The sequence below is a fragment of the Paramisgurnus dabryanus genome, chromosome 9 (assembly GCF_030506205.2).
Source record: "Paramisgurnus dabryanus chromosome 9, PD_genome_1.1, whole genome shotgun sequence".
In the NCBI taxonomy this organism is placed as follows: domain Eukaryota; kingdom Metazoa; phylum Chordata; class Actinopteri; order Cypriniformes; family Cobitidae; genus Paramisgurnus; species Paramisgurnus dabryanus.
In genome coordinates this window covers 38905112-38932666 of record NC_133345.1, presented here as the reverse complement: position 1 = coordinate 38932666, position 27555 = coordinate 38905112, and the positions used below count along the sequence as shown (strand labels likewise).

Here is a 27555-nt window from a genome sequence, read left to right as displayed (position 1 = left end):
GTATTTCTTTTATAATTTGTGAAGCACCCATTGTATTTGTTAACTTATTATTTTTAATTACATAATTATATTTATTATTACTGTTAATGGCATTCCTAGATCATGTATTATGGGATTTATAGTTCCATTTCTCACTTCCTCTGGATTTAACTTCCTTGTCTTAGCTTTTGTGTTACAAACGGCAGACACGCGCACGAGAATCAGTTCTGAATAAAGATTCGTTTAGGAGTCGAACGTGAGTAGTCCATGGATTTGATTCAGTGCACAGGTGTGTGGGCAGGACCAAACTAACCAGACACAGGTGCTACTGATGCGAAAGGGAGAGGTCGAGTTGTAAAGGTGGTCGGATGCCGGTAACATGTCAACTGCGTTTCTTGTTTTATGTTCAGACTGTGACAATCATCAGTTTACGCCGTAAGCGTCGATTTAACGGTAAGTCTCTTTCTGTTAATAATAAGCGCGCGTTTGTCTTTAGATTAATCAGCATTTATTGTTCTATAATTATCTGAGACGATAAGATCTTTATAACAGTCATAGGCATTTCGACGCACCTGACGAAACCCTATTGACAACCCACCAAACGAGATCATAATTTTACATACACATACAGAAAACACATCATGTAAAAAAATATGTGATCGTGTAAGGCTCAAATCTTAAATACATTAAATTCAACAAAGCCTCTTTTTTTTCATTTTCCTTTAAAGTTTTACAAAGTAAAAAGGATTTTGTTCTTTTTACCGAACACATTTTTAAATTGACGTTGAACGCTTTGATCTAACGTTAATTGTGGTGTTGAACACTGAAAATTTAAACTTTTACATATTTTTGACTCAAGGGCCACATCAGGTTTTGAAATACATTTGAAGAGCTGCACTATGTGAAAGAAAAATGTAGATGTATTAATTTCAAGTCAAACCTATACATGGACATTATCTTTAACTTTCCCTGCTTTTAGGAACACAATATCATATCTAAGGTAAACTGTTGCCTACCTCTTGTACAGTGCATATCACATACCGATCTAAAGTAAACATTACAGTTGAGTAAATAAAATTTCATATCCATAAATACAGTTATCATCATGATAGGGGTGTGCAAGATATATAATTTGGGATAGTTGTTGTTATTGTAGTTTTAACGATGGGAAAATATCGTATATATAAAAAAGCCTTCAGTCTCAATAACAAGAACGCTAAGTACACGAGACCGGTTATATTGCAAACGGAACAGCAGCACGGTACTTAAGGTCGTCATTACTAATACATGCAGCTATTCTTATTTTAATCTATTTTAAAATAAACCATAATATTTAAAACCCTGCTCGTTTTCGTTTAAAAATATGAATATTATGTGGTTAACAAGGTGCAGAGGCGTCATGCTGATTCAGACGTTTTATGAGCCAAATGGATTTTGCCTCCAAATCAAATAGGCTAATCGTCGACCTTTAATCTGTAACTTGTTTTTTTTTTATCTGTTTAATATGCATAATATTATCAGTTCTGTGCGGCTACCTTGTAACTTTTCAGAGTTTTTCGACTGTTTTGATCGTGTTACATACTTTATGAAGAAGGCAGACGCAACAACGCAGTCATCAACATCTAAAGCGCGGTTGCGGGGTCCTTGCTTCTGCATTTCTGAAGAATTAGTACGTCGTCAGAAACGCTCACAAAACTTCCAAACCACAGTATGGTAATGTGCAGTTAACCTCCGATGTGCAGAACATGTGTGGTTCAAAATGTGTCAGTCTCGAAAGTTGTATTAAACTATTTCTAAATGCATTTTGGTACGCGGATTCGGAATCACGTGCTCACATGACGTAGCATTTTAGTGCAAAAGTGCGTTCCTCGAAAACTTTTATATAAACATATTTTTAAAGTTTGTAATATTTGCAATAAAAAAAAATATAAAATAAACAAAAGGTGTTAGTTGTTTATTATACAGGTGGTCATATAATTAGAATAATATCATTAAAAAGTTGATTTATTTAAATGATTCCATTCAAAAAGTGAAACTTGTATATTATATTTATTCATTACACACAGACTGATATATTTCAAATGTTTATTTCTTTTAATTTATTTTGATTATTATAACTGACAACTAAAGAGAATCTCAAATTCAGAAATATGGAGTAGTACTTAAGACCAATACAAAGAAAGGATTTTTAAAAATCTAGGCAAACTTGAAATGTATGAGCATGTACAGCACTCAATACTTAGTTGGGGTGTGGCATGGAGTCGATCAGTCTGTGGCACTGCTCAGGTGTTATGAGAGCCCAGGTTGCTCTGATAGTGGCCTTCAGCTCTTCTGCATTGTTGGGTCTGGCATGTCGCATCTTCCTCTTCGCAATACCCCATAGATTTTTTTTTATGGATTTAAGGTCAGGCGATTTTGCTTGGCCAGTTAAGAACAGGGATACCATGGTCCTTAAACCAGGTACTGGTAGCTTTTGCACTGTGTGCAGGTGCCAAGTCCTGTTGGACAATTAAATTTGCATCTAAAATCTGAAATAATTTTAATTAAGCAATTAAACAAGTCATTAAAGCAACACTATGTAGTTTTTTTTACCTTTAAATAATGTCTCTAAAATTATTTCAGTGATAGAACAACTTTTAACTGAACAAATTGTACTGTTTTTGCAACCTGAGCAGCCTCCTAGCTGCTACAAGCACACTCTGAAAGTGGCGGTGGAGGGTAGGAAACACAGCCCCGCCCCTCCCCCTGCCTTCAGAAGAGTGTTTGATACCAGGCACTGTTGCGCTTTTCAACCACATGGGGGAGCTGTAAGTCATTTTTACATGGAAACTACATAGTGTTGCTTTAAATAGGACGTATAAGAAAATAATAACATGAATAATAAACGTCATTATTCTGATCGATTTAATTAATTGATTTAAGTATTTTTACATAAGTTAGTCAACTCTTTGTTTGTTTGTTTTTGTGGATTTCACATGAATGCAGGGGGGAATTTAACTGGGAACGCCATGGAAAAGACTGAACGATGCTATAATATTTATTTATTGTCCGTCTATGCACAAATTTCTGTACTGTGCCCCCTTAAAAAAAACAAAAAAACAACAACAGGTGCTTTAATGTATTTTTAACAAAATGAAAAATGATATAAAACACAACCATTTATAATACTACAAAATGTTTGTACAACAAGAAATAAACACAAAAAATCTAGTTAAAGTACAAACACAGTGATTAAGATAGAACAGTTTCAAGATTTACAAAAAATATATGTGATTAAAACGATAACAAATAAAAGACTCCATATGAATAATAAAACGGAAATAAATAAATGAGACCCAAAAAGCCAGTTATATATAATCGAAGGGTATAATTTGACCATGTCAGAGGAAATTTTAATACGCTATAGGTGCCATCTTTACTAACCGACCACAGATTTTAAGTCTATATTCTCGACCAAACAGCTCTTAAAACTACATTTTATGACAAAGACAGAGTAATATTTTGAATATTGTGCAGGTTTTAAGCTCCATTGCCATTGACGCAAAATGCATTATGGGAAACTCTGTCCACACAAGTCACCTCCTGATGCATCCTTGATAAAATGGGCAGATCAAGAATACATTCCATGTTATGTGAACTTAGAATTGGAACAGTACTTGGGCCACGACTGATGGCGTTTCACAAGTACAGACAAGAACGCATATTGAGAAACTGCCTTTCCTGTGTCATGTCTGTGTCAAGAGCGGGGACACGGAAAGTTACTTGAAAAGTTATTTACTGACGAATACTGTCAGTTCGTAACAATATTTTCAAATGGATTGTAACAGGGGTAGGCAACGTCGATCCTGGAGTGCCGATGTCCTGCAAAAATTTATGACATAAACATTCCAAAACTTAAAATTTGAATTAATCAAAACATATTAAATTATTCAATGTAGTGCTGTTGGTTAGTAGCTTTTCTGACATTTAATTACACTGAATTTATGATAAATTTGATAAAATGTTATTAAACCAGGGCCCCCCTGGCACCATCTCAGGGCCACCCAGGGGGGCCACGGCCCCCAGTTTGAGAACCACTGGTCTAGAGAGTCACCTGAAAACTACAGGAAGGTGAGGTTTTATCATAGTTGGAGCTAAAATCTGCAGCACTTTGGCACTCCAGGACCAATGTTGCCTACCCCTGGACTTTTAAGATCACCATAAGCTCGATAGATGGCAAGCTCAAATCACGACAGCGACAGTTGGTGGTGGCACTTCTGTCTACTTGTGCCAGCTACCGCTGTTTGTAGATGCTGACACTGATTTTGTGCGCTCACTGTCCGTGTTTAGTTGCTGGCTGGCACTCTAAAATTGCTTTGAGACCGATAATGCTGTCACTCTTGACTTCTTTGTGTGCTCGCTGTCAGCATTTACTGGCACACATTGACTAAAACAGTTTTTTTAGACACATTATTGCTTATGTCACAAACACCTTGTTGCATAAATAACGGACAGTCAGTGCGCACACATTAATGATGGCAAGCACGAACCGCATCAGCCGACACAAACAGGCAGCCAACTAAAAAAAAACACAGCAAACGCACACAACGAGTGACACTACCTACAAAAACTGATAGCAAACAATTACAATAGTATCAGTACCCACAAACAGCATCAGCTGGCACAAATAGCTGATGCTGTTGCCAGAAGCGCCACCACTAGCTGACACACAAAAGTGGCCGTTGGCTCAACTGCTTGTGTGCTCCCTGTCAGGGTTTACTGGCACGCATTGTTCACTCTCTGTTTCTAGACACATTTTTTCCTTAAACATCTTTTGCCTAACAACCACAGTAATAATGTACAGTTTAAAAATGCAGAGTATATTAATGAAGCACAGCATTCTAAGATGGTTTTACCATGTTAAAAATATAGTAAAACCTTTCAAAGCGAAATAAGAAAAAAATGTTCAATAACAGTTAAAGCTGAACTATGATAAATAAAAATTATAAATATTTTAAAATTTCAGACCAAATGTCATGTATGTACCTCCTGTATGGTGTTGATATTGCAAAGATGTTTTAGTACAGAGAATAATATATAACAATAACTTATTCTTATTAATGTTCATTATAATTATTGTGTTTTAAAATTAACCTATAAATCATATTAATATGTTGTAAGAGCGTGATAAACAATTTTCTCACATTTTTCTTTTAAACAAAAAAGCAGATATTTTGATAAATGGTGGTGAGCACAAAGTTGACAGTACCCATTGAATTCCATTGTATTTGTTTTTCTACTATGGACGTCAATGGTTACAATCAGCTGTGTGCTTACCATCATTTATCAAAATATCTTCTTTTGTGTTCATCAGAAAAAAGAAATTTGTACAGGTTTACAACAACATGAGGATTAGAAAATGATGACGCTTTCATGTTTGGGTGACCTATCCCTTTAAGGGTGATGTATCATTTAAAACAACTGCTAGAAAGTAATGCATGGTTTATAAACAAGTACACAAATTTGATTAATGACTTTTAAGGTCTCTGCGGATAGGCACAGGTTGCGTGTCAAGTTTGTGGTATTTTTAGACATCTTATTAGGACATATTTGAACATTACTGTAGGTAGGCAACTCTGTTAGGGCACAACCACAGTGAGCCTAACAACAAATGTACAGTAAATGAAAGGGTGTAAAGTATATTTAGAAATAATAACATGACCCATTATCTAAATGTGTTGAATATTAGGGTTATAAATCACTCATCGTAATCGAGAACAATTTGTGACCCTTTCGGTGAAAGCCAGGCTAAAGTCTCAAAATCAAAGATAACAAGAATCAAAGTTTTATTTCACTCATTGATTTAAGTCTTTGACATGATCTTACTCGGTCAGTATTAAAGATATCAAGGTTATGTTTTTACAGAATGTTCTTTACTTTGTATAAGATGATTTTATGTAGAACAGTCAATCACAATCAGCTGGGTTTTCACAGACAGGTAACATTTTCTTGGGATTTAAATACAGATTCTACCTCAGGTGATGTGTTGTCTTGTCTCCGAGCTCAGTTCGCTATACTCATGAGAGTAAACCGGTACTTCAGGTTAGGGCTTGTATTTTTAATGAGACACTTGAGATTAGTTTTCCAATAAATAATAAGGCTGTATTTAATTTTAGATATATACATCTTATTTTTAATATACATTTTATATATGTATGAATATGTATGTATGTATGTATGTATGTATGCAATTGTTTGCCTGCTACCGGTAGTAGTAATAATAATGAAAAAAAAAATAGTTTGAAAGTATGCAGGTTTGTATTTATTTTGTGTGTGCCTGTTTGTGTGTATATATATATATGCATGTTATAAATATATATTTTAGACTTCTGAGAAATAACTGATACGTGATAACGATGTCAAACCACAATATCTTTATATAGTAAATCATATGTGATATACTTCCTAAAAAGGCAAGAGCATCTGTTCATCTGCTTTTACAAAAAATATGAATGCGTAAGACACAGTGCACAGTGCCGTAGCTGGTTTCACATGCATGCATAAAACCTAATTCACACACACAAAGTATACATAAATACATACATACACAAAAACTCAAGGAAGACTGTTCAGTTTAGCTTAATTAGAATGGAAATGAAGTCTTACGCCTGCTTCATATATCCTCCGTTCAGTGTTGACAATTAAGGACGTTTTGGTCTCTAGATTTAGCGACTTCCCCACCCCTTTTGAGACATTAAGTCATTTACGGACAGATTTTGCACACTGAAATGCTACCTCAGATCCATTGCGCTTTCATACATGGGCTACTCCTTTTCTAGTAAAACTATGGTAATCTGCCAAAAAACATGGTTACCACATTTTTACTACAATAAAATCTTGGTTAATTTCCTGAAGGATGCACTTCTCCAAACAATAACTGTTTGAAAGATGGGACTTTCAGTCAGGGGCGCTGTTAGGGCACTGCAAAAAATGTGTTAATTTTTTACACATTGTGTGTGTCATGCCATTTAAGGCGTTATTTTGTGTTAAAATAAAGTAATTCCATTACTGTAATTCCCCTACTTTTAGCGGTAATATACATGTAACGAAGTATTTTTTTAAATCAAGTAACGCAGTTACAATAACTGAAATTTAAAAGAGTTGGTTACTCGTGTTACTCTATTTTGTGATAAATGAACACTTGCAGACAAGACATTTCTGATTTAACATCGCAGGTGAACGTTGCAAAAGATCATACCGGGCAGCGGAGGTATGATTTTAAATGCTTCGGGCAGGTTGAATAAATGTTGTTTTTTTTGAGTAACGAAGAGACAACAGCGGAGTAGATAAGCGGTAGCCCGCCCTCCACGTGTGGAAAAGTTTGGTACATCCTAAAAAGCTGCCATACAATTAGTGCCGGTAATAGTCCTTGTGCGAATAATGCCATGGTGCTCTTCTAAAGACGGGTAAAATAAAAAACAAATAAACAGGAGTAAAAAAACAGCAGCAGCACACAAATACACGAGTCCTAGTATATGGGCTCATTGGAACATTTGGGGGCCCCAACGTAATGACCTTTTCCTTTTTTATCCTACACGCGTAAATTACTAACACTGTAGTAAAATGTAAAGTAAATTAATATAAAACTACTTTAATTGTTAAGTAAAAGTGAGGTTCTTTGGAAAACAGCATGCAAGCATGACCTAATGCAATGTTTTACGCACTTGGCGGGTTCCCGGTGGTTTTGGGTATATGTGCGTAGGCAATACTTTGGTTTGGGATCAGTTTGGTCTTTGTCATACAGTTACATTATATAAGTTAATGGGTAAACAAAACCAAAATGTGCATGTACTTCAAATGACGCGCAACCATGAGTCGTAGTCTCCATGCATTATTTTTATTTTAGCAATCTCCTTTAAATGATCACAGGAATATTGTCTACTTTAAAATAGTATTTGTTTTTCGAATAATAAATAATTTTTTACTTCCAAATTCGCATGTATGTATTGTTTTATTTTTTGTCACAAATGCAAGTGGAATGCTCTGTCGAGCAGTGTAAAATTAAATAAACGCACTCAACGGAGTAATTTTTATGTAGCTACACATTATGCTATGATTACAACCCTAAAGTCAAAAAAATCATCTAAAGGAAGGGGCCCAAAATTCTGTTTCGCATACCCCCGTTGAAACTGTTGCGCTTCTGCTTTCAGTGTATGTGAAGATATTTATTGCCATATGAGACATTTGCCATGACTACTGTTGCATTTAATGTGCTCATATGTAATGTGTTTAAATGCATGTTTGTATTTGCAACTGTTTAGCACAGTCAAGTCATGACGATTGTGTTTTTATTTTCTTTATTATAGAACCATACATTTACCTATTTATGTAAACTTTTTAACAAATCGTATCACCCACTTTTGCTCTTCAGCAAGTGATCTTGTTAATTTATATTTGTAATACATGTGGAGATAACCTTTGCTTTAAATCTACTTGCTTTGAATCTTTTTCTGCGTCCTGAAAAACATACCAAAAGACAGGAGTGAGAGATTGTGAACATCCTTAAAGGGATAGTTCGGCCAAAAAAGATATTAAACCCATGATTTACTCACCCCCAAGCTGTCCGAGTTGCATATGTCCATCGTTTTTCAGACAAACACATTTTCGGATATTTAAGAAAATGTTTTAGATCTTTCAGTTGATTAAATGTAATGTTACGGGGTCCACGACCTTCAAGTCCATTAACGTAAATAACTACCTTCCGGTAGTGCCGCCATCTTAGACTCCTCTGTATTCAGGAGAGAGTATTAGCGTAGTTTACGCACTTTTCTTAGTGACGTATGACAAATTCGGAGGGCGGGGGCACAAAGCAGCAGCAGAGTAGCCTCAGTAGGCTGCGTAAGCACTCGTCCTGAATGCGGACGCGACTAAGATGGCGGCGCTACCGGAAGGTATTTATTTACTTTAATAAAGTTTTAAATATGGATATTTCTACAACAACACCGCGCGGATTACCCTCAGAAGACCTTTGTTTATCATCCTGGAGCTGTTTGGATTTATTTTGTGAAGGATGGACGCACTTTTTTTGGACTTGAAGGTCATGGACCCCGTAACATTACATTTAATCAACTGAAAGATCTAAAACATTTTCTAAAATATCCGAAAATGTGTTTGTCTGAAAAACGATGGACATATGCAACTCGGACAGCTTGGGGGTGAGTAAATCATGAGTTTAATATCTTTTTTGGCCGAACTATCCCTTTAAACCACACTTTGCTCTCTCATCTATACATTATAATATCTTAAGTGTATCATGTGCAAAATACAATACACAGCATGTTACATTGTTTCTGGGTTTAGGCGCTTTCCTGCATTTAGGCGCTTTCCTGCAGAAGGTGTCATTCACACCTCATTCATTCGAAGCGCACTGTAAACAAAGTATGTATGTATGAAAGCACAAAGGGTACAGGACGGATACCAAAGAGTACTGCAAACGGAGGCAGCGTTGACAACACTAAACGAGGATATGTAAACCACGCATAAGGTTTTATTTCCGTTCTTAATAAGCCAAACTGTGCAAAAGGGCGCAGAGCAGTCTTCCTTGAGTCATGCGCTTATGATTGGTTGAATGGTAAGCTTTAATCTGATTGGCTAAGAAGTACAACTACCGATGTGGGAGGGGGGAGCCCTGCCAGGGGAGTCTTAATAGACACACACACATCCGAGGTGATTCACACGTGATTAACAATTTACACATTCACATCCCATGAGAGACCTGTGCATTTGAACCTTTCAACATTTTTGTGCGTAGTTGTACGTCTGTGAAACATTTTATAAGAATAGAATTTTAAATGTGTGTTTGTGTGTAAATATATCATTGTGTCTTATACATGAATAATAAATGAAACTAAAATCACTGCATACTCAACCCCTTGAAGGTTATAACTTAAACTGTTACTGATTTTTTTGTGTTTGTGGTTACTAGGCTTGCGGCTGAACCTGATATCAATGGGAATGCAATTTTAAAGACTTTTCTTCAGAAGTGAATCTGGATGTGCGGATCATGGCTGTAAAACAACAAATGTGCAAACATTAATCTCCGGGGTCAATTTTCTCATTACTTTCTGCAGAAACAAGCATCCTTTCATTTTCCCCAAGGTTAAGGATTTGGATTTGCTGTAAAATGAGAGTAAAGTATTCAAAGTTACTTATTTTAGCGTTAGCTAGCACCCTTTGCCTTGTCGTCATCTATTCAACACTGAAGGATGGCGTGCACCCTCAAAGAGACCTGATCGAAATTCAATCGATCACAACGGACACCAATAGAAAACCCACGACTACTAAAGTGAAACCCATCATTAAAAAGAAAAGCAAAAATGACACACCGCTTGAGCTTCCGCCGCTCACTATTTCTGAGGATTTCATGAAGTATATTCCAAAAAATGGAGCCTACTGGAACAGAAAACTTCATTCTCTCCTCAGGCAGTTTGATGTTGCCGAAAATCAAACGCGTGAGGACCCACGTCACTGGTTTCAATGTAAGCCTGAGAGTTTTGAGTTATTGCAAACTAACATTCAAGATATTCAGTCATACCCCCCACTCTATAAAGACTTTCTAAAAGGCATGGAATGTCGAGATCCACCCGTTGTTATTGACCAGCCCACAAAGTGTGAGTCTGGGAATGAAGCGGAGCAGGTTTTCCTTTTGTTTGCAATTAAATCCACCTTTAACCACTTCGAGAGACGTCAGGCTGTTCGAGAGACCTGGGGAAGGGAAGGCTCGTATGACAATGGAGTGCAGGTGCGAACGGTCTTTCTGCTCGGCCGATCATTACAGGATGATCCCAATCTCGACCAACTGATTTCACTGGAAGCTCAACAGTTTCGAGACCTTATCGTCTGGGATTTTGAAGACTCATTTTATAACCTGACACTAAAAGAACATGTGTTCTTCAAATGGATGCTTGATAATTGTCCTCAAGCGTCTTTCGTGTTTAAGGGTGATGATGATGTTTTTGCCAATACTCAAGCAATACTGAATCATTTGCATTCTTTAGAACCTGCGCAGGCATCGTCATTGTACACAGGGCAGATAATTTCCGATGCGGCTCCTTTACGTGACCAGAAAATCAAATATTATGTACCTCAGACTTTTTATGAGGGTCCTTACCCTCCTTATGCCGGTGGTGGTGGCTTTCTCTTTTCTGGACACCTTCTCCCATATCTTTACCATGTTTCCTTCTACATACCCTTTTTCCCTATTGATGATGTCTACACGGGAATGTGCTTTAAAGCACTTGGAATCAATCCAGTCAAACACAGTGGTTTTCAGACGTTTGACATTCGGGAACAAGATCGAGAGAATGCGTGTGTACACAATGACCTGCTCCTGGTGCACCAGCGTACCCCACAGCAGACCATGAGACTGTGGAGGAACATGCATAGCTCCATGTTAACCTGCTAAAAAACACATGAATTATTCACATGAATAATAATATTATGTTGAGCCATTACTGTATGCTTCCTGAAACTATAAAACTTGTTTTGAATGAGAAAAAGCTCTGTAATGGTTTGATTTTTGGACAAAATGAGGATATTTATGACACAATCTCCTATTCTAAACATGAAAAAAATCTTAAAAAATACATATCATTGGAAAGCTCTTAGGTAGTTTTAATTATATTAAAGCAATTTAATGATAGAAATGATGTGGTGACAGTCTTGTTAAATGTCGCTGAACCCACATAAATGTGTTGTAATTGATTATATATCAATATTGGTCATATATTCATAACACTAATATTCCATTATAAATCTTGACAAACTATATATCACTGAAAAGCTTAAGAGTATAGTTTTCATAATTCAAAATATTTCACACTTATTATAATGAAGTGACACTAATGTATCAATTTTGGACTATTTTAAGGGCTCAAGCTCTTTAGGTGCCCCCAGAAGTCATTTTATATTAATAACAGCAGTAATAGTAGTAATGTTATAAAATTTTAAATGTATCTTCCAAAGAGTTATCAATAAAGCACAATTATGGCTCGGTACAATCACAGTACATTTCCGGCAATACCTGCATGCGTCCAGCCGTTTGTAGCCTCAAGACTAGAGTCAGTCAGGATATCAGAAACTAAAATGGAGGCTATAGAGGTCAGAGAGAGAGAGAAGATGGGCTGACAATTACTCAACCAGTATTTTTTATAAGAAAGGTGTGTGTATATATTTAATTTTTTCACTGAGCTTTCTTTTGCCGTAATATTCATTTCAGTAGCCAACTGCTACCTAAAGGTCAATTCAATAGGTATCGCATAGGTTATCACCACTGAAAATGAGATGAATGTAATTTTTGTCCAGATATAGATCTTGAATTTGTAGACACTTGCCAGTATTGTCCTGTTAGCAAACTGTGCTAGCGGACTTTTTGCTAACTACCATCGTGTATGCTAGCGGCCTCATACACATGCAAGTCTCGCTCGTCGCTCCCACCTGCTCTTTCATGGGAAGTTTTCCTAACCGTTCTCTCAGTTGCCTGTGAAAACCAAACTAAAGTCTTAAATCTATTAAAAATAAAGATAAAGAGCTTCATGGTTTGATTTCAAGCCTTTATTTCACTATGATTTCAATCTTACTCAGTCAATATTAGACATCTCAAGTATATATTTATACAGCATGTTCTTTGCATTATGTAAGATGATTTTAGGTAGAAACAGTAAACCACAAATAAATTCTTCAGCTGGGTTTTCACAGTTGTGAGTGGATATCTGTAAAGAGAAATCCATTGAATGGTTAAAAACTATCCAAGACAAATTCCTACAACTGACAAAGGTGGACTTGGCACACATTTATGAGTTTGGCTCAATCATGAATTAGGGGTTATGCATGTGTATTTATATATACATAATTATTATCTACAATACACACACAGATCAACAAAAACTTTTTGATTCTGCAAAGATTAGTTGCGACTAATAATTATGCAGCCATATCTTGAATACACACATGGATTTAATTGTGACAGAATCAGTCTAACAGAATCTAACACAGAAATTTGGAATTGATCCAGATAGGACGAGGACTCTGGAAGAGTGCAAAGTTTTGAATGACGCTGAGTGTATTGCAAAATCAAGATTTGCATGATCTTGTAACTTAAGGAGGAACTGGGCCTTAACAGAACATTTTATATATTTTTATTTTTTAGTTGAAGAAAGGGTAACCTTTTTTCAAATGGTGATGGTGTTTAAAATTTTAAAGAAAAATGTTCCATCTAAGAGATGTTCATTGTCATTCAGGGCAAGTAGCAATTATATTTTTCCTTTAAAGGTTTAAAATGTAATGGGTAAAAATTAATTTTATATACTAGTGTGGTAGCTTGGAATAAATTATCTAGTCAGATAAAGCAGATAAAGTTACAAGAAAAAAAGCATTTTTAGAAGGGTAGTTTAAAGTTGGTTTTAGGTGTTGTATAAGTTGCTGGATTGGATGTGAGTAATGATTTTTTCATTTATTTATTTTTATTTCAAAGAGCACAATAGAAATGTTTTTTTTTGTTTGTGTCTCCAAAATTGTGCACACGTGCACCAGGTTGGCCGCACAGAGTCTGTGAGGTGCCCATCAAAGCACATTCTATTAATAGTCTCAATTGTAATGTTTATTTATTGCATATTTTTTTATATTAGCTTGACTTCTTTTATGTATGTTTACATTTTAAACATGATGAAAATATCAACAAATAAAATAAACAATTAAAACAAAATACTTTTTGAGTAGATAAATATCAAAACGTAGTGCTTCAGATAGGTTTATCCATTGTGGTAGCCCTTGCTCACAAAAAGGCAGGAGACCCCTTGTGTGTATGAATCCTTTTTTCTGGGCATGTTTGTATTTAAAATTGTGTCAAAAAAAAAAAAAAAAACAGGGAAGAACTTGAAAGAAAAGTCAAATGTCAATTATATTGTTAAAGACGTGACAGAAATGTTGCATCTAAATCCATTATTGCAGTGTACTGGCCTACTTTAAAAAAGAAATTGAGATTGTCTGTCATTTAATTTAAATAAACAACACAAGTCAATTACAGAAATTTAATTGTTATATTGTTTATGCTTCTGATGCAAGTTATTGAGCAGTCGATGCAAGTTATTTTAAAGATCTACAGTACTTGTATCTTTCTCCAGCTGTTACATTTCCAGTTCCAGATTTTTCATATTCAAAGACAGCACTTGTTCAATGTTTTTTTTGTTGTACTTTATACTCTTGGCATTTTGTTTCATTAAGTTAAAACTTTTTTTTCCTGTGGTTCCAAGAAAGGTGATCAGTGTCCTGCAAACAATAATTGTTGTGAAATTCACACTAGCAACTCACCACACAAGTGCTTCAGACTTTAACATGATGAAGGGTGGCTCTATAATGCACAAATGATTTGCCATCACTATAAAATAGAAGTGTTTCATGTATGTCATGTAGTAGTGATTGGTCAAGACTATGTTTAAGATATCATCCTTTTACACAGTCATTTCTTGTGCTACTGTAGATGGCATGAATTCAGATGCTGTCCACGCACTATTCTCTCAGTGATCTCTTGATTCTCTTGAAGGCACACAGTTGATCTGATTTGTTATGATTAAATAGTAAAATATATGGAGTATACAGAAAAGTAGAAGCAAAGAGGAGTGACAAAAGCATTATGAGATGGGGATCGAAGCCAGGTCGCTGAATGCGTTGCTGAGCTATTTGAGTAGTTGAAGACCCCTGGTTTAGAGTCACTGCATTTACATTTAGTCATTTAGCAGACACTTTTGTCCAAAGCGACTTACAAATTAGGTAAACAATAGAAGCAATTATAGCAACACAAGAATAGCAATACATAAGTGCACAAGTCTCATCAAGTCTAACACAATATATATAGCCAATGGTTGTTAGTAGGTTTTTTATAGGAAATGTACAGATACAGATAAAGATGGAAAATATAAAAAAATATTAAGCTCTGAATTGGTGAGGTAATGGCGAAAGAGATGGGTTTTTAGCTGATTATTAGCTCTTTAGTGCAGTGGTTCCCAAACTTTTTCAGCGTGCGGCCCCCCTTGTGTACGATGCATTCCTTTGCGGCCCCCCAAAGAAAATTTGTGACAAAAAACTGTTATAAAACTCATCATTTTACCAAAAAAAAAAAAAAAAACATTAAATTATACAAAAAAGTAATGCTTTTGGTAAGTAGCCTTATTTTTTTAGGTTTAATTACACAGAATTCCTATAAAATTAATGTATTTCATAAAATGTCAATAAACTGGGGCCCCCCTGGCACCATCTCGCGGCCCCCCAGGGGGCCCCGGCCCCCAGTTTGAAAACCACTGCTTTAGTGCATTGAAGACCACTTTTTCCGCTGCATTCTGAATCATCTGTGGGGGTTTGGTTGTGCAGGCTGGGAGTCAGGTCAGTAACGCATTGCAATAGTCCAGTCACGACAGGACAAGAGCCCGTTCTAGGACTTGCTAATTTAGGAAAGGTCTAATTTTCCAAATATTTTAGAGGATTTATCTGCAGATAAGCTGATCATCAATGACCACTCCCAGGTTTCTGGATGTCCTGGAAGGTGTAATGGTTGAAGAGCCTATTTGAATGGAAAGGTTGTGATGAATCTAAGGGTCAGACGATATGATAAGCAGCACTGTCTTTGCAAGGTTCAGCTGGAGGTGGAGACCATTCATCCAGAGTGAGATGTCTCTTAGGCATGCTGAGATGTGGGCAGAAACATTGGGATCTTCGGGGTGAAACGCTAGTGAAGTTGTGTGTCATCTGCATAGCAGTGGTAGCTGAAGCCATGTTTCTGAATGACAGAACCTAGGAATGTAATGTATATCAAAAAGAGCAGTGATCCAAGCCCTGAGCCTTGAGATACCTCGGTATTAAGACGGTTCGGAGATGTCATCTCTCCAGGATACCCTAAATGACCTACCTGAGAGGTAAGACTTGAACCACAGTAGCGCTGTACCAGAGACACCCATAGCCTTGGAGGATGTGGTGATGGATAGTGACAAAAGTGCTTGATGGATCCAGTAGGATCAGTACAGATGATTTGGAGGTTGCCTTTGCCTGCCTTAGGGCTGCCTTAGGGCTTTGGTGGAGTGACCACTCTTGAAACCGGACTGGTTGCTGTCTAGGAGGTTATTCTGTGTGAAGAAGGAGGAGAGCTGGTCAAAAACCACACGCTTAAGAGTCTTGGCAATTAAGGGTAGGAAAGATACAGGTCTAGTTTATTAAAGTTGAATGGTTAAGTGTGGGTTCTTCAGCACTGGAGTTATCCAGGCCTCTTTAAAAGCTGCGGGGAATGTACCAGTGGAAAGAGATAAGTTGATAATGTGGGTGTGAGCAAGAACGACCGATGGAAAGATGGCCTGAAGGAGATGGGTGGATATGGGATCTAATGAGCAGGTAGTCGGTTGGTTAGAAGCAAATTGTCACGGTGAAATCCGTGTCATGTTTTGTGTCTGTCCTGATTACGTCACCTGGACAATTCATTGATTCCTCATCACACCTGCACATCATTAGTCTGTCTGTATTTATACCCCTGTTTGTGTTGTACTCACTTGCCGGATGATTGTCGCTGATGTCATGTTTGTTTCCAGTGTTCCAGTCATTGCTCTTACCTGCCTGTGTTGTTCCAAGTGTTTTATTTCATGTTAATTATATTAAATGGTACCCTTTTGTGTGAACCCTGCATTTGTGTCCTTACTCGTGTTCCTGAACGTGACAGAATCATCCGGCCAGTGAAGGACGCAGTGGGTTCGAGGATCGGATCGATTCCGGAGATTCCCCTGCTGGTGGAGTCGTCTGGGTCGGTTCCTGAGAGGTCCACCACTATGCTCGTTTTGGGGCTCGAGAACGGACGCCACGCTTGATTTTTCCCCGGGGTGGTCGCCACCGTGGAGGAGCCCCTTTCCTCGGAATGGTGGGAGTCGATCACCAGGACGACCAGATCCCGTCGGTTCCCAGGAGGCTGGAGTCTTGGGAGTCGGTATCTGAGATGGCCACTCCCGTTCTCCCGGCCGTGCCCCGGCTTCCTGCCCTGCCGGTTTCGCCCCGGTTTCCGCCGGCTCCGCCGTGGTCTCCAAACCCTCCATCCCTCCCCTGGATCCACCCAACCAGACTTCCTGTTTGTTTTTGAGTGTCTGGTAGCCACTCGTTAAGAGGGGGGTAATGTCACGGTGAAATCCGTGTCATGTTTTGTGTCTGTCCTGATTACGTCACCTGGACAATTCATTGATTCCCCATTAATTGATTGCCTGTAGACTGAGTCTTTGAAAAAACTTTGTAACCCTTTCCAGCTTTATTTAAAGCAACATTTCTTGATCGTAGCTCCTCTGAAAGCTTTTTTTTGGCAAGGCGTGGCTCACATAAGAATGTTCTTCTTGTGCAGAGCAAACTTCATAAGTCTAAGCGGGTTTTATTAAAGTAGCTGTAGTCCAAACCTCCAAACGTATTATCTTAACGAGACTCTAGGTTTGCTAAAACCTGACTTCAATGATTTTTTTTTTTTGAGTTCATTAACTTAAGGGTTTACATACTTTTTCCACAAGCACAATGAGTTTTTTTGGTTGTTCTCAATAAAGACATAAAAGATCAGTTCTGTTTGTATCTAACAAAGTGAGTTGGTCACTGCTTGTGTGCAAAAACAAGAAGAAACTCTCAGTGAATATACTGAAAGATTTGGTCAGTCAGCTGCAGCATACAGTGACAGACAATAATCCTAATGATGTATTAGATCAGTGTTTCTCAAACTTTTTCAGCACATGGACCACTTTATCTTCCAATTTTGTTCTGAGGACCACCTAACAGAATCCCACTCTAACACGCCCCCAAAAAACAACAAAATAGGAAGGATAAGCTAAATTTAAGTTTAATATGCAACTGTTTCAAGTCAAAAACTAATGCAATTCTATGTTCAGAAATTATTATATGAATTTTATTTCAATTGAAAAAGTAAATGTGAAATGAGTTGATAACAAACTGCACATGTGGAAAAAAAACTGCAATTAAACATACTATATCAGCCTAGGTCCCATTTAATGTCATTCCAAAGAGCCATTAGTTTAAAACTGAGGTGGTGGGTATATGAAGTCTATGGTTGTAACTATGTAACTATAACTATATAACACGCTAATATACACTCGTATCAGTGCAAAGCTACCAAAAATACCCAATTGTTAAATCTGACAAGTCATGGACTCATGGACATGGATTTTTTTATGAATTATTAATACTGTGGGTTAGTCCCTGAGCCTGGAGACTGCAGTGTACACTGTGAGTTTATAATATTTTCTTATGTGTAATATATATATATAAATAAATAGTGCTTATAAATGGCTGTTAAATAATATCCTTTATTGATATAAATGGATGCTTTGACCTGGAAACAGTATACGTCATGACTTTACAAGTGGATACGCATTCACCTGATAGTAGCGCCATTTGTGTTAAAGAAGAATGCACTTTTTTGGGCTTCATAATTCAAAGTTGTTCCCTGGTCCCGTATGACCACCATTATAAAGCTTGGAATAGCAAGACATTTTTTTAATATAACTTTGATTGTGTTTGTCTGGAAAAAAAATGGTCACATGTATCTTGGATGGCTTAAGGTTGATTATGGCATGGGGCTGTTGAAAATGAAAAGTGAAAGTGACAAGCTTGTTAAGTATGCAACGCATATTAAAAATGTGACCTTTGCATTTAATTCATTCCAGTAAGTAGTGAACACACACCCAAAAAACATTTCGACGCACGCACGCGTTTCCGCTTGAAAAGAAATGCACTGACGTGGCGCTGACGGATCCACAATTCAGTTCGCTAAAGCATGAATGGGAAGTGTTAACGCTTACGCCCCGTGTGAATGTACCGTAATACTTAATTCTGTTTAACTGGAACCTGTTGTACACAAACTTGGACAAAAAAAAACTTCAAAAAAACTATTTATTATATTTATTGGTTCTTTCTAACCCCACATAGCTGGAAGAAATCTAAAATGCAAGCCAAACCAAAGCTCGGGTCTTAGGAGGTTAAGTTTCATTTATAAGTTAGAGGATGCTGTAAGAGCAGATGTAGTAGGGCTGGATTTTTCATCGGCAATTGGAAACACAATTCTCCTGGAACGTGAACCATCTAAGTGTTTTGCATCAGGTCTAACTTGTTAAGCTTGAAGTTACCACAGAGACCACAGGAATCAGTTCTTGGCCATATCTTCTTCTCGTTATACATGCTTACTCTAGGATACATTTTCAGGAAACTTAACATCAGTTGACACTGTTATACTGACAACACCCAGCTTTACATTTTCTCGTAACCTGCTGAAACCAACCGGTTTTCAACGCTAGCAGACTGCGTCAACGACATTAGTAAGGGAATGGCAAATAAATTCCTTATGTTTAACTCCTACAACATGTACTGATCATTTTAAGTTCGTCTCACTTGAATGTTTTAGTATAAACTAAGGTCTAGTCCTAGCTTAAGCTAATCCCTGTCTGGGAAAAAGTTTAAAAACTTGCACTTTGGAAAGCGTTTTCAAATGCTTGTGTTTTCGGGACAAATGAAAGGTTGGGTAACACTGATCTTCTCCAGTGAGATTGTTATGATGCCCATGATTTAAATAATGGAAACATTTTAAACACCTCCTTCTTAAACAATACCCAGCCCATGTTACACCTAGATCGTAAATATCTGATTATATTCTGTCAATAATAAAACATTAACCTTTGTAAACAGTGTTTCTTGAGAAAAGAAAAAACGTTCTTTATTTTTGCAAACTGAAAATGTCTGCCAAATGCATAAATATGCGTCAAATATATAATAGATATTCATGATAGAGGTGGGGCTGAGTTATGAGGTTTGACTGACAGTTTTAAGAAGTCACAAGCTCTTTTTAATGGTTATTAGTGGTTAAATGTTTGTCAGTCTACGCATATTTTTCCATGGCACACCTGACACCCTTTCACAAAAACGGTTACTACATACCTGCCAAACATTTGAAAACATATTTGACTTTAAATTAGTGCCGGGAAAAGAATAATCGCATTGAAAATAAAAGTGATTTTTTTGCATAATATAAGTGTGTGCTGTGTGTAATTATTATCTATATATATTCATGTATTTTAGAAACATTTACATGTGTAAGTATATATATATATATATATATATATATATATATATATATATATATATATATATATATATATATATATATATATATACATTAAAAAAATCTCAAATGACTGTATGTGTGTGTGGTTAAATATACATAATAATTACACTCAGTACACACACATATTATTCAAAAAAATCACTTTAATTTTAATTTAATTTTTTAATTTCCTCTAAGTTCAGAGAACCCTAAGGGGCTCATTATAGATGTGCGTAGGTCCTACGGGCGTAGCCTCGAAATAGGTTTTCATATACTTCTGCATCGTTGTCCACGTCGATGTGCAATTACACATGCAGACAGCTAGTAGGCAGTATACATATGTAACCCACAGTTGCAATGCAACAGCCAGAGAAGAAGCAGCTTGGCCAGTAAACCCACAAACGAAGAAGCAGCTTGTTGTGTATGATTTGAGATTTGAGAAGACGAGCAGTGATGGAAGTAAATAGACAGCGACTTTTGTTGGAGTTTGAGTTAAATCACTCCTCAACTTGGCCCATCTTTGTTCTTACCATCTCAAACAGGAAAGCCTGTGAAGAAATGCGATGCAGTTTTATATGCCTGACGAGAGAGATTCTAGTGGACCATGTAGAGCGGATGTAAAATTTTGGCGAGGTGCGCATCAGGCTATGCATAACCTACAGCAGTGGTTTTCAAACTGGGGGCCGCGAGATGGTGCCAGGTGGGCCCTAGTTTTATGACATTTTATGAAATACATTAATTTATCATGAATTATGTTTAATTAAACCTAAAACAAAAAGGCTACTAACCAAAAGCACTACTTTTTGTATGAGTTTTAGAACAGTTTTTGTCACAATTTTTCTTTAGGGGCCACGAAGGAATGCACCGTTTACAAGGGGGGCCGCACGCTGAAAAAGTATGGGAACCACTGACCTACAACATAGCTATGGCCTAGAACCTACAAATTACACTGAAGGCTTACACATATGCCACATTTTACATGCACAAATTAGCTAAAAGAGCTAAAGGAGAGTAAATCAAACATTTATTGAAACTTCTTCAACAATATTGTTAAAGATAATAAGAAGAATATATATCGAACTGATTCGGAATGCCAATTAGACTCCACCATTGGGCCATTAGGTGGTTCCCTTACAATAGTATTCATTGTTTTTTTGGTTTTTAGCTGTGGTTGAAGGTGCTGTAGAATGTAAAACTGTATTTACCTTGGCATAGTTCTGTACATGGTGACATATCATGAGAATATAATTCCCCTTTATGTAAACCTTGTGCATGCAAAAGACCGCTGGAAAACAGGCTGTGAAGTTACAATCCAGATGAACGCCCCCAACATTAAATTACGCATTAATTACAATGTTGTTACAATGCTAAAAACAAAGTTGTGGCTGCTCAGTTAGTGTAATATGCTATTTAATGCTTTATGCTAGCATTCAGGCTGAAGTTCTATTGATTTATTTTGCAGGTCCATACCGGATGTGCCTCATACATCTTGAAAAGTGAAGCTGCTTGCTTTTTGATCGCCCCCTGGTGGCTGGCTGCAGTACAAGTCATAAACCCCGCCCTTCCAAGCAAACGAACAGACTTTTACACTTCCAAATAAAATTTTCCGAAAGATGGTTTTGGACCTTTAAGGTAGTTGATATATGTTCAACTGTTCATTTTGTGATAAGTTTCTTTTTTTGCTAGTAATTTGATGCTATAGAAACAGGACGTGTCGTTATGATTGGCGTGGCTGAACTGGGCATGAGAGCGTTTGGGCAGAATTTTCATACCGGGGCTCTGGCTCCACGGACGATTCTTTCTGCGCATGCCCTGGCTCCAAACTGATGTTTTTATGTAACATGGCAGCACACATGGTCGGACATTTTTGTCTTCAATTCATTACAATGGAAGGAAGCCAAGTTGAGCCTTCCATCTTTTTTTACAGTCTATGGTCCATACTCAAAAAAACACAAATTTACCACATAGAAATGTTCATTAAACAATTTCCAAACAGTTCATTTTCCTCAAAAAATCTGTATCTATGTCTGATACAGGCTCAAACATAAGGTCTGTTTACACACACAGAGCAACTGAAGGAGCTGCTCTGAAAAACAGCCAATCAGAGCAGAGCTTAACATTATTATTACAAGAATGATTTGTCCTTAGAATGAAATGGTCTATTATTATAAAATCATTCTTGAGGACAAAAGCTTGTAAATGGACATGTAAAACCATCCCTGGATCATTTTTGTACATATTAAAATCACATACCTTCTATTTGGATATCAGCGAACAATGTAACATATTGTATCATTTCATTCTTTGGCACCTTTAACCCCTGGTTAATTTCCGTAAAAGTCATAAAATTTGTAATGTTCAGTTTGTGTTGAAACTGTTTTATATAGCCATTTAAGATTGCAATTTGTGGTGCTCTTAATTGTTGTTTGTCCACCCCAGTTCGATAGCACATAAACAACATCCAAAGTCATTTTACTGTTGAGCCAATCTCTCTAAAGCCCTATTCGCACAGGATAAGTAATAATGATTTGTAATAATTGCAGATGAAAATATTTATTGCGACGTTTCGATCACAAGATCTTCCTCAGGTATCGAAACGTTGCAATAAATATTTTCATCTGTTGCAAGTTAACCTGCCACAGCCTGCACTGGCAATACTAATTTGTCAGTGTTCCCCAGAGAGGAAGGCCATTGGAACTCAGGGACAAAGCTCACTATTATTTGCTATTCCCACACCACATGGATCACCAATTACCTGTGTGACCTTAAAAATGTAATAAATATATAACTATTTAATATATACACGAGATGTTTCCTTTTCATAGACACAGAGATGAAGAAGGCAGAGTGGAAAGTGTGTTCGAGAAAATCGAGGAGGTTGTTTTTTCACTAATTTTTTCACTAACATTCACAAAGGGTGACTGACCTTTCCAAAATAGTAAATGTTGTTAAAGTACTAGCACACAGAGATTAAACTCTGCAGCTGGTGGCAAAAACAAGCCATTACTGCAGTATTGTGTCATGTAAGTAATAATTGAAGACAGGCTGTTGAATTATTAAAAAAAAAATATCACCCAATGTGGTAATGCGGTACAATGCGAAGCGAATGACTGGACATTGCTCTGGTGGTTATTTTAAGAAACTTGATAGGTCAAGTGTGCATTTGTCAAAAAATAATGCATACTTTTCTTAACCAATCAGAATAAATCATTCAACAGCCACATGGCATAGGACTGGACTGGATAAATATTATTGATATGTTTTATGTTGCATTGTTGTTCAGGTAGGTTTTATGAGTTATTTTACCTGATGTTCTCAACTCAGAGGGGGTTTAATAAGAATTAAACATTTTTATAAAATATAATTTTTAGAAAGCATATATTTATCTTTAAAGGTCATTAAAAAAAGACTCACTTTGTTTATGTTTCTACTTGTTTTGTCATGAAGCATTTCCTGTTTTTCAGCAAAAAAAATATTTATTTTCACAAAACAGTTCTGTGTTTACTGTGTAATAAAAATATGATGACAGTAAACAAAATGAAAGGCATTTTTTAATGGTAACAGCCCAGTTGACATTTATATCTATTCCCTGTATTTATAGTAAACTTAAGAGCTTACAAGTTGGATTTAAACAGATGATCTCATACACATAACATTAGCAACATGTCTTTGTTACATTAATGACGTAGATCAAGGCCTCCTTGAATGGGCCATAGTCGTAATGAACAGCATTATCAAAAACAAATTGCTGCCCTGCTTTCACTTTGTCTGCATCAGAAAGAAAGGGGTCATTTCACTGTAAAAAATTACTTTCTTACTTTGGATTTTTGTCTTGTTTTCAGTACAAATATCTAAAAATTCTTACATCACTCGAAAAAAGTTAGTGCTAAATAGCACTAAAAGCTAATAATAGTGGAACCATTTTTAGTGCTATATAGCATCTATGAAGAACCATCCGGGAGTGATATAGCATCACTAAAGCACCAGATATGGTTCTATATAGCACAATATGGTTCTAGACAAGTGCTATAGGTGCTATATGGCACTTAAAATGGTTCCTCTATGAGCCAGTAAACCACTTTTGTTTTTAGAGTAAAGATACATTTTCTTGATGAGCAAAATTACCTAGATTTTATTAATAACAATTAATTTGATTTTAGACCAAAAATATAAAATTTAGGCGAATTTGCTCTTAAAACAAGCAAAACTATTTTTTATGTAGAAAATGTTTAAGAAAAAAGTAATAACTTATTTTTATTTTATTTTTTTGCTTGTTACTTAAATTGTATATTTTTGGTCTTGCATCTTGGTTTAAGAATTTTTATATTTTTTTGTACTGAAAACAAAACACAAACAAAATAAGAAAGTCCTTTTTTTGCCGTGTAAATAAGGGTACTCTGGTGAGGGATGATGTCACAGTATATATGTCAGCTGATACTGTCCCCATGATTTACTTACTCTTGAGCAATCCGAGATACACATGTCCATCATCTTTCAGATGAACCATCTGGAGTTATTTTAGTAAAACTCCTTGGTTTTCCAACTTCTGACTTTGAAGCCCAAAAAGTTCATTCATCCTTCACAGAAATCATCCACACGTCTCCAGTGGGTTAATAAAGGTCTTTTGTGGGTAATCACTGCAATATTGTAAGAAAAATATCCAGATTTTAAACTTTATAAATAACTTGATGATAGCAGGTGATATCATACTTGCCAAAACAATGCAAATTCGATGCAATACAACCAAAAGAGTAGACAATGTTGTAGTCTGCAGTGGGGTTTATTTGGTGTATTGACTGCTGAAGAATCATGAGAATCTTATTTTAGTAGTAAAGCATTTACATTTTCCTTTAAAGGGTATAAATAGATCAGGATAGTCACTAAATCAAGAAACTAAAGGCAACATCTGTTTGTTATAGTTGTTAGAATCAAATTCCTAATCAGGTCTAGGAATATGTTTTTCGTAGTCTGGAGGTCTGAGCTGAGCAACAGAAAGTTCTGATATATATCAGGGGCTATGAAGACACTGACATCAAATGCCATTCAAACATGGACCAAAGTTTATTAGACAGACTTCACATTATGTACAGAAAGGAAGCACTACTGTAGTCACCTGATAAACATTAGATAATGTCTAGAAGAATCATGTGAGCAGCTATTGAGCAAACATATCTGGAGAACAATCGCATGATCGGAACGTCTGGATACAGATTGCAAAAACATTTGACTTCCGTTTTAGAACCACATGAAAGTGGCTCAAATCAGAATTGAAAAAATCTGATTACATGTCTGCTGTTCACACACACTGACAGAAGTCACATGAGCAAAAAATATGATTTTGACTGCAGTGTGAATGTTGTCTCAGGCCGTTTACACCTGGTTTTAGGATGCATTTTGGTAAATCATATCACAAGTGGATGAGCTAAATACAGGTGTAAACAGGGCCCCCTGAGACTACATTTTTGCTTATGTGACTTAAATCTGTCATATCTGTCAGTGTGTGAACAGCAGAAACCGCTTTTGTACACAAAACACTTTGTTTGTTTATGTTGTTACTGCTGACACAGTCTATACAGTATTCTTTGTGTAGAGTGGCTATATTTCTGTCACTTGCGCCATCTACTGTCAGAAAGAGAATTTGCAGTTTTATTCAGCCCGTCTAGTGTTTCTTTTTTGTGCAGATGTTTCATTTTAGCCTTATTTCACAAAGCTAATATCATTGTTTTAAATAATTACACAATTAAATTCTGCAGATCCTACATGCATGTACAATTTTATTTTAAGGTCGGTATGGCCTGATAACAAGCAAACAAGTATCAATTCACTGTGTGCATCCCTAAAGCTCACTAGCTTATGCTGGTCTTTTTTTCTGTCCACTTGAATGAATTTCCGCTTCTCGGCTGAAGATGGCGCCCGCTGCACATCCGACGCCTCAGTGTCCGAATCACCCGCTTGTTTTTGGGCTAAGACATTTCGAGTAATGTCAATCTCGGGTTTTTTCTTCTCCCAACTCTGTTTATCAAAATCCCTGGTAACTTAGCTGACGCCATGCTTTAAGATTCCGTCAAGTCAGGTGGGAACGCTATAAATTGGAGCGCTGCCCCTCTCCGTATGTTTGAGGTAATTATAAAGGCTAGATTTTTGTTACATTTTTATTTTTCGCAGTTATGTTTATATATAAGCCTAAATTCAGTGGTGCATGGAGAAGTGGGTATAACTATGCAAACTATGCACACAAGTGGGCCAGCTAAGGTTGAATGCCAATTGGCCTGTAGTGACATGGAAGACTAGTCTAGTCTTTAGTTCACTGCAAAATTGGCCCAGTATCGTCAACATCTGCTGCTTGACTTCTCAGCATAAGGACCATCATGAAATGAATATTATTAATCAATGTTTAGAATTTGGAAGTGGGTATACACCATGCCATCTAATAAAGAACTGGGTTTACTCTATATACCTGCATATAGGCTACCCTGCACTACACCACTGCCTAAATCCTTACAGCCTTATGCTAAATGTTTTTCTTTTATGTTACCAGCCATTTGAAAGTTATGCTAGTCGGAAAAAAAAATAGGAAAAAACAGATACTTAAACTTAAGGCACAGTAAGTTTGCCTATTTAGAAATAATTTACCTGTTTAATAATGCTATGAGATGGGATATGCATTCACACAGCCGCTTCATAATTAATGTAACTTCCTAAAGCCGCCTTTCCACTGCACACGACATACGGAAACGACAGTCGGAGTTCTCTCCCTAGTGGCAGTCGTAATGAAGTTTCAGTTTAATCGTATATGGGAGGGAAGCTCATTCCAGCGCAAGAGGCTTCATTCTAATATATTTACCATGGTGGAATAAATAAATGAATGCAAATGAATGAAACAATTAACAGCTATGCATATATGGCAAAGATTGCCAATATTTTTTTGAGAGAACATATGAAGACAAGATTAAAATAATTACATACACAAATTAAAGAGTAACTAAACCCTAAACCAACTTTTTTTTAGTAAATGATCTGTAAGAATGATGCTTTATTAGTGCTGTTCATTGATTTTAGTAATTTTTTTGACATTTGGATATAAAGTGTTTCAATACTACAATATATAGTGTAAAAACGTCTGATTGCTGCCCTCTTCAGGTTGAACGGTGGCTACTGCAGTTGAATTTTCCTATTGGATGTTGGGTCCAAAAAATGACTCGTGACGTAAGCAGGTTCAAGCTCACCACGCCCTTGTTACGAACTCACCACACACTTGATACGAGCTTAGTTCGTCCCCTCTATCTTCGTTGGGATCTGCCCACTTTTCTTGCATTTTTCAAATATTGCAGTGGGTGGAGTCACGCTCTCACCAGGGGTTTAGTTACTCTTTAAATGAATAATGTATTTATTATCAGCAGGCCAGCTGACAGTCTTGCCTGGGC

At 36.6% G+C, this 27555-nt stretch overlaps 1 protein-coding gene across 1 annotated transcript; it reads left to right on the top strand.

Annotated features, from left to right (window-relative positions):
- The first annotated feature begins 135 nt into the window (after positions 1–135).
- b3gnt2l (UDP-GlcNAc:betaGal beta-1,3-N-acetylglucosaminyltransferase 2, like) lies at positions 136–14049 on the top strand. The gene is made up of 2 exons (XM_065260483.2): positions 136–432; positions 9944–14049. The coding sequence occupies exon 2, from the start codon at positions 10142–10144 to the stop codon at positions 11420–11422; it is 1281 nt and encodes a 426-aa protein (XP_065116555.2). The 5' UTR covers positions 136–432; positions 9944–10141; the 3' UTR covers positions 11423–14049.
- The last annotated feature ends 13506 nt before the right edge of the window (positions 14050–27555 follow it).

Bases quoted from the DNA above. Each gene is read 5' to 3' on its own strand.
- b3gnt2l (XM_065260483.2), top strand. From the start codon at position 10,142: ATGAGAGTAAAGTATTCAAAGTTACTTATTTTAGCGTTAGCTAGCACC.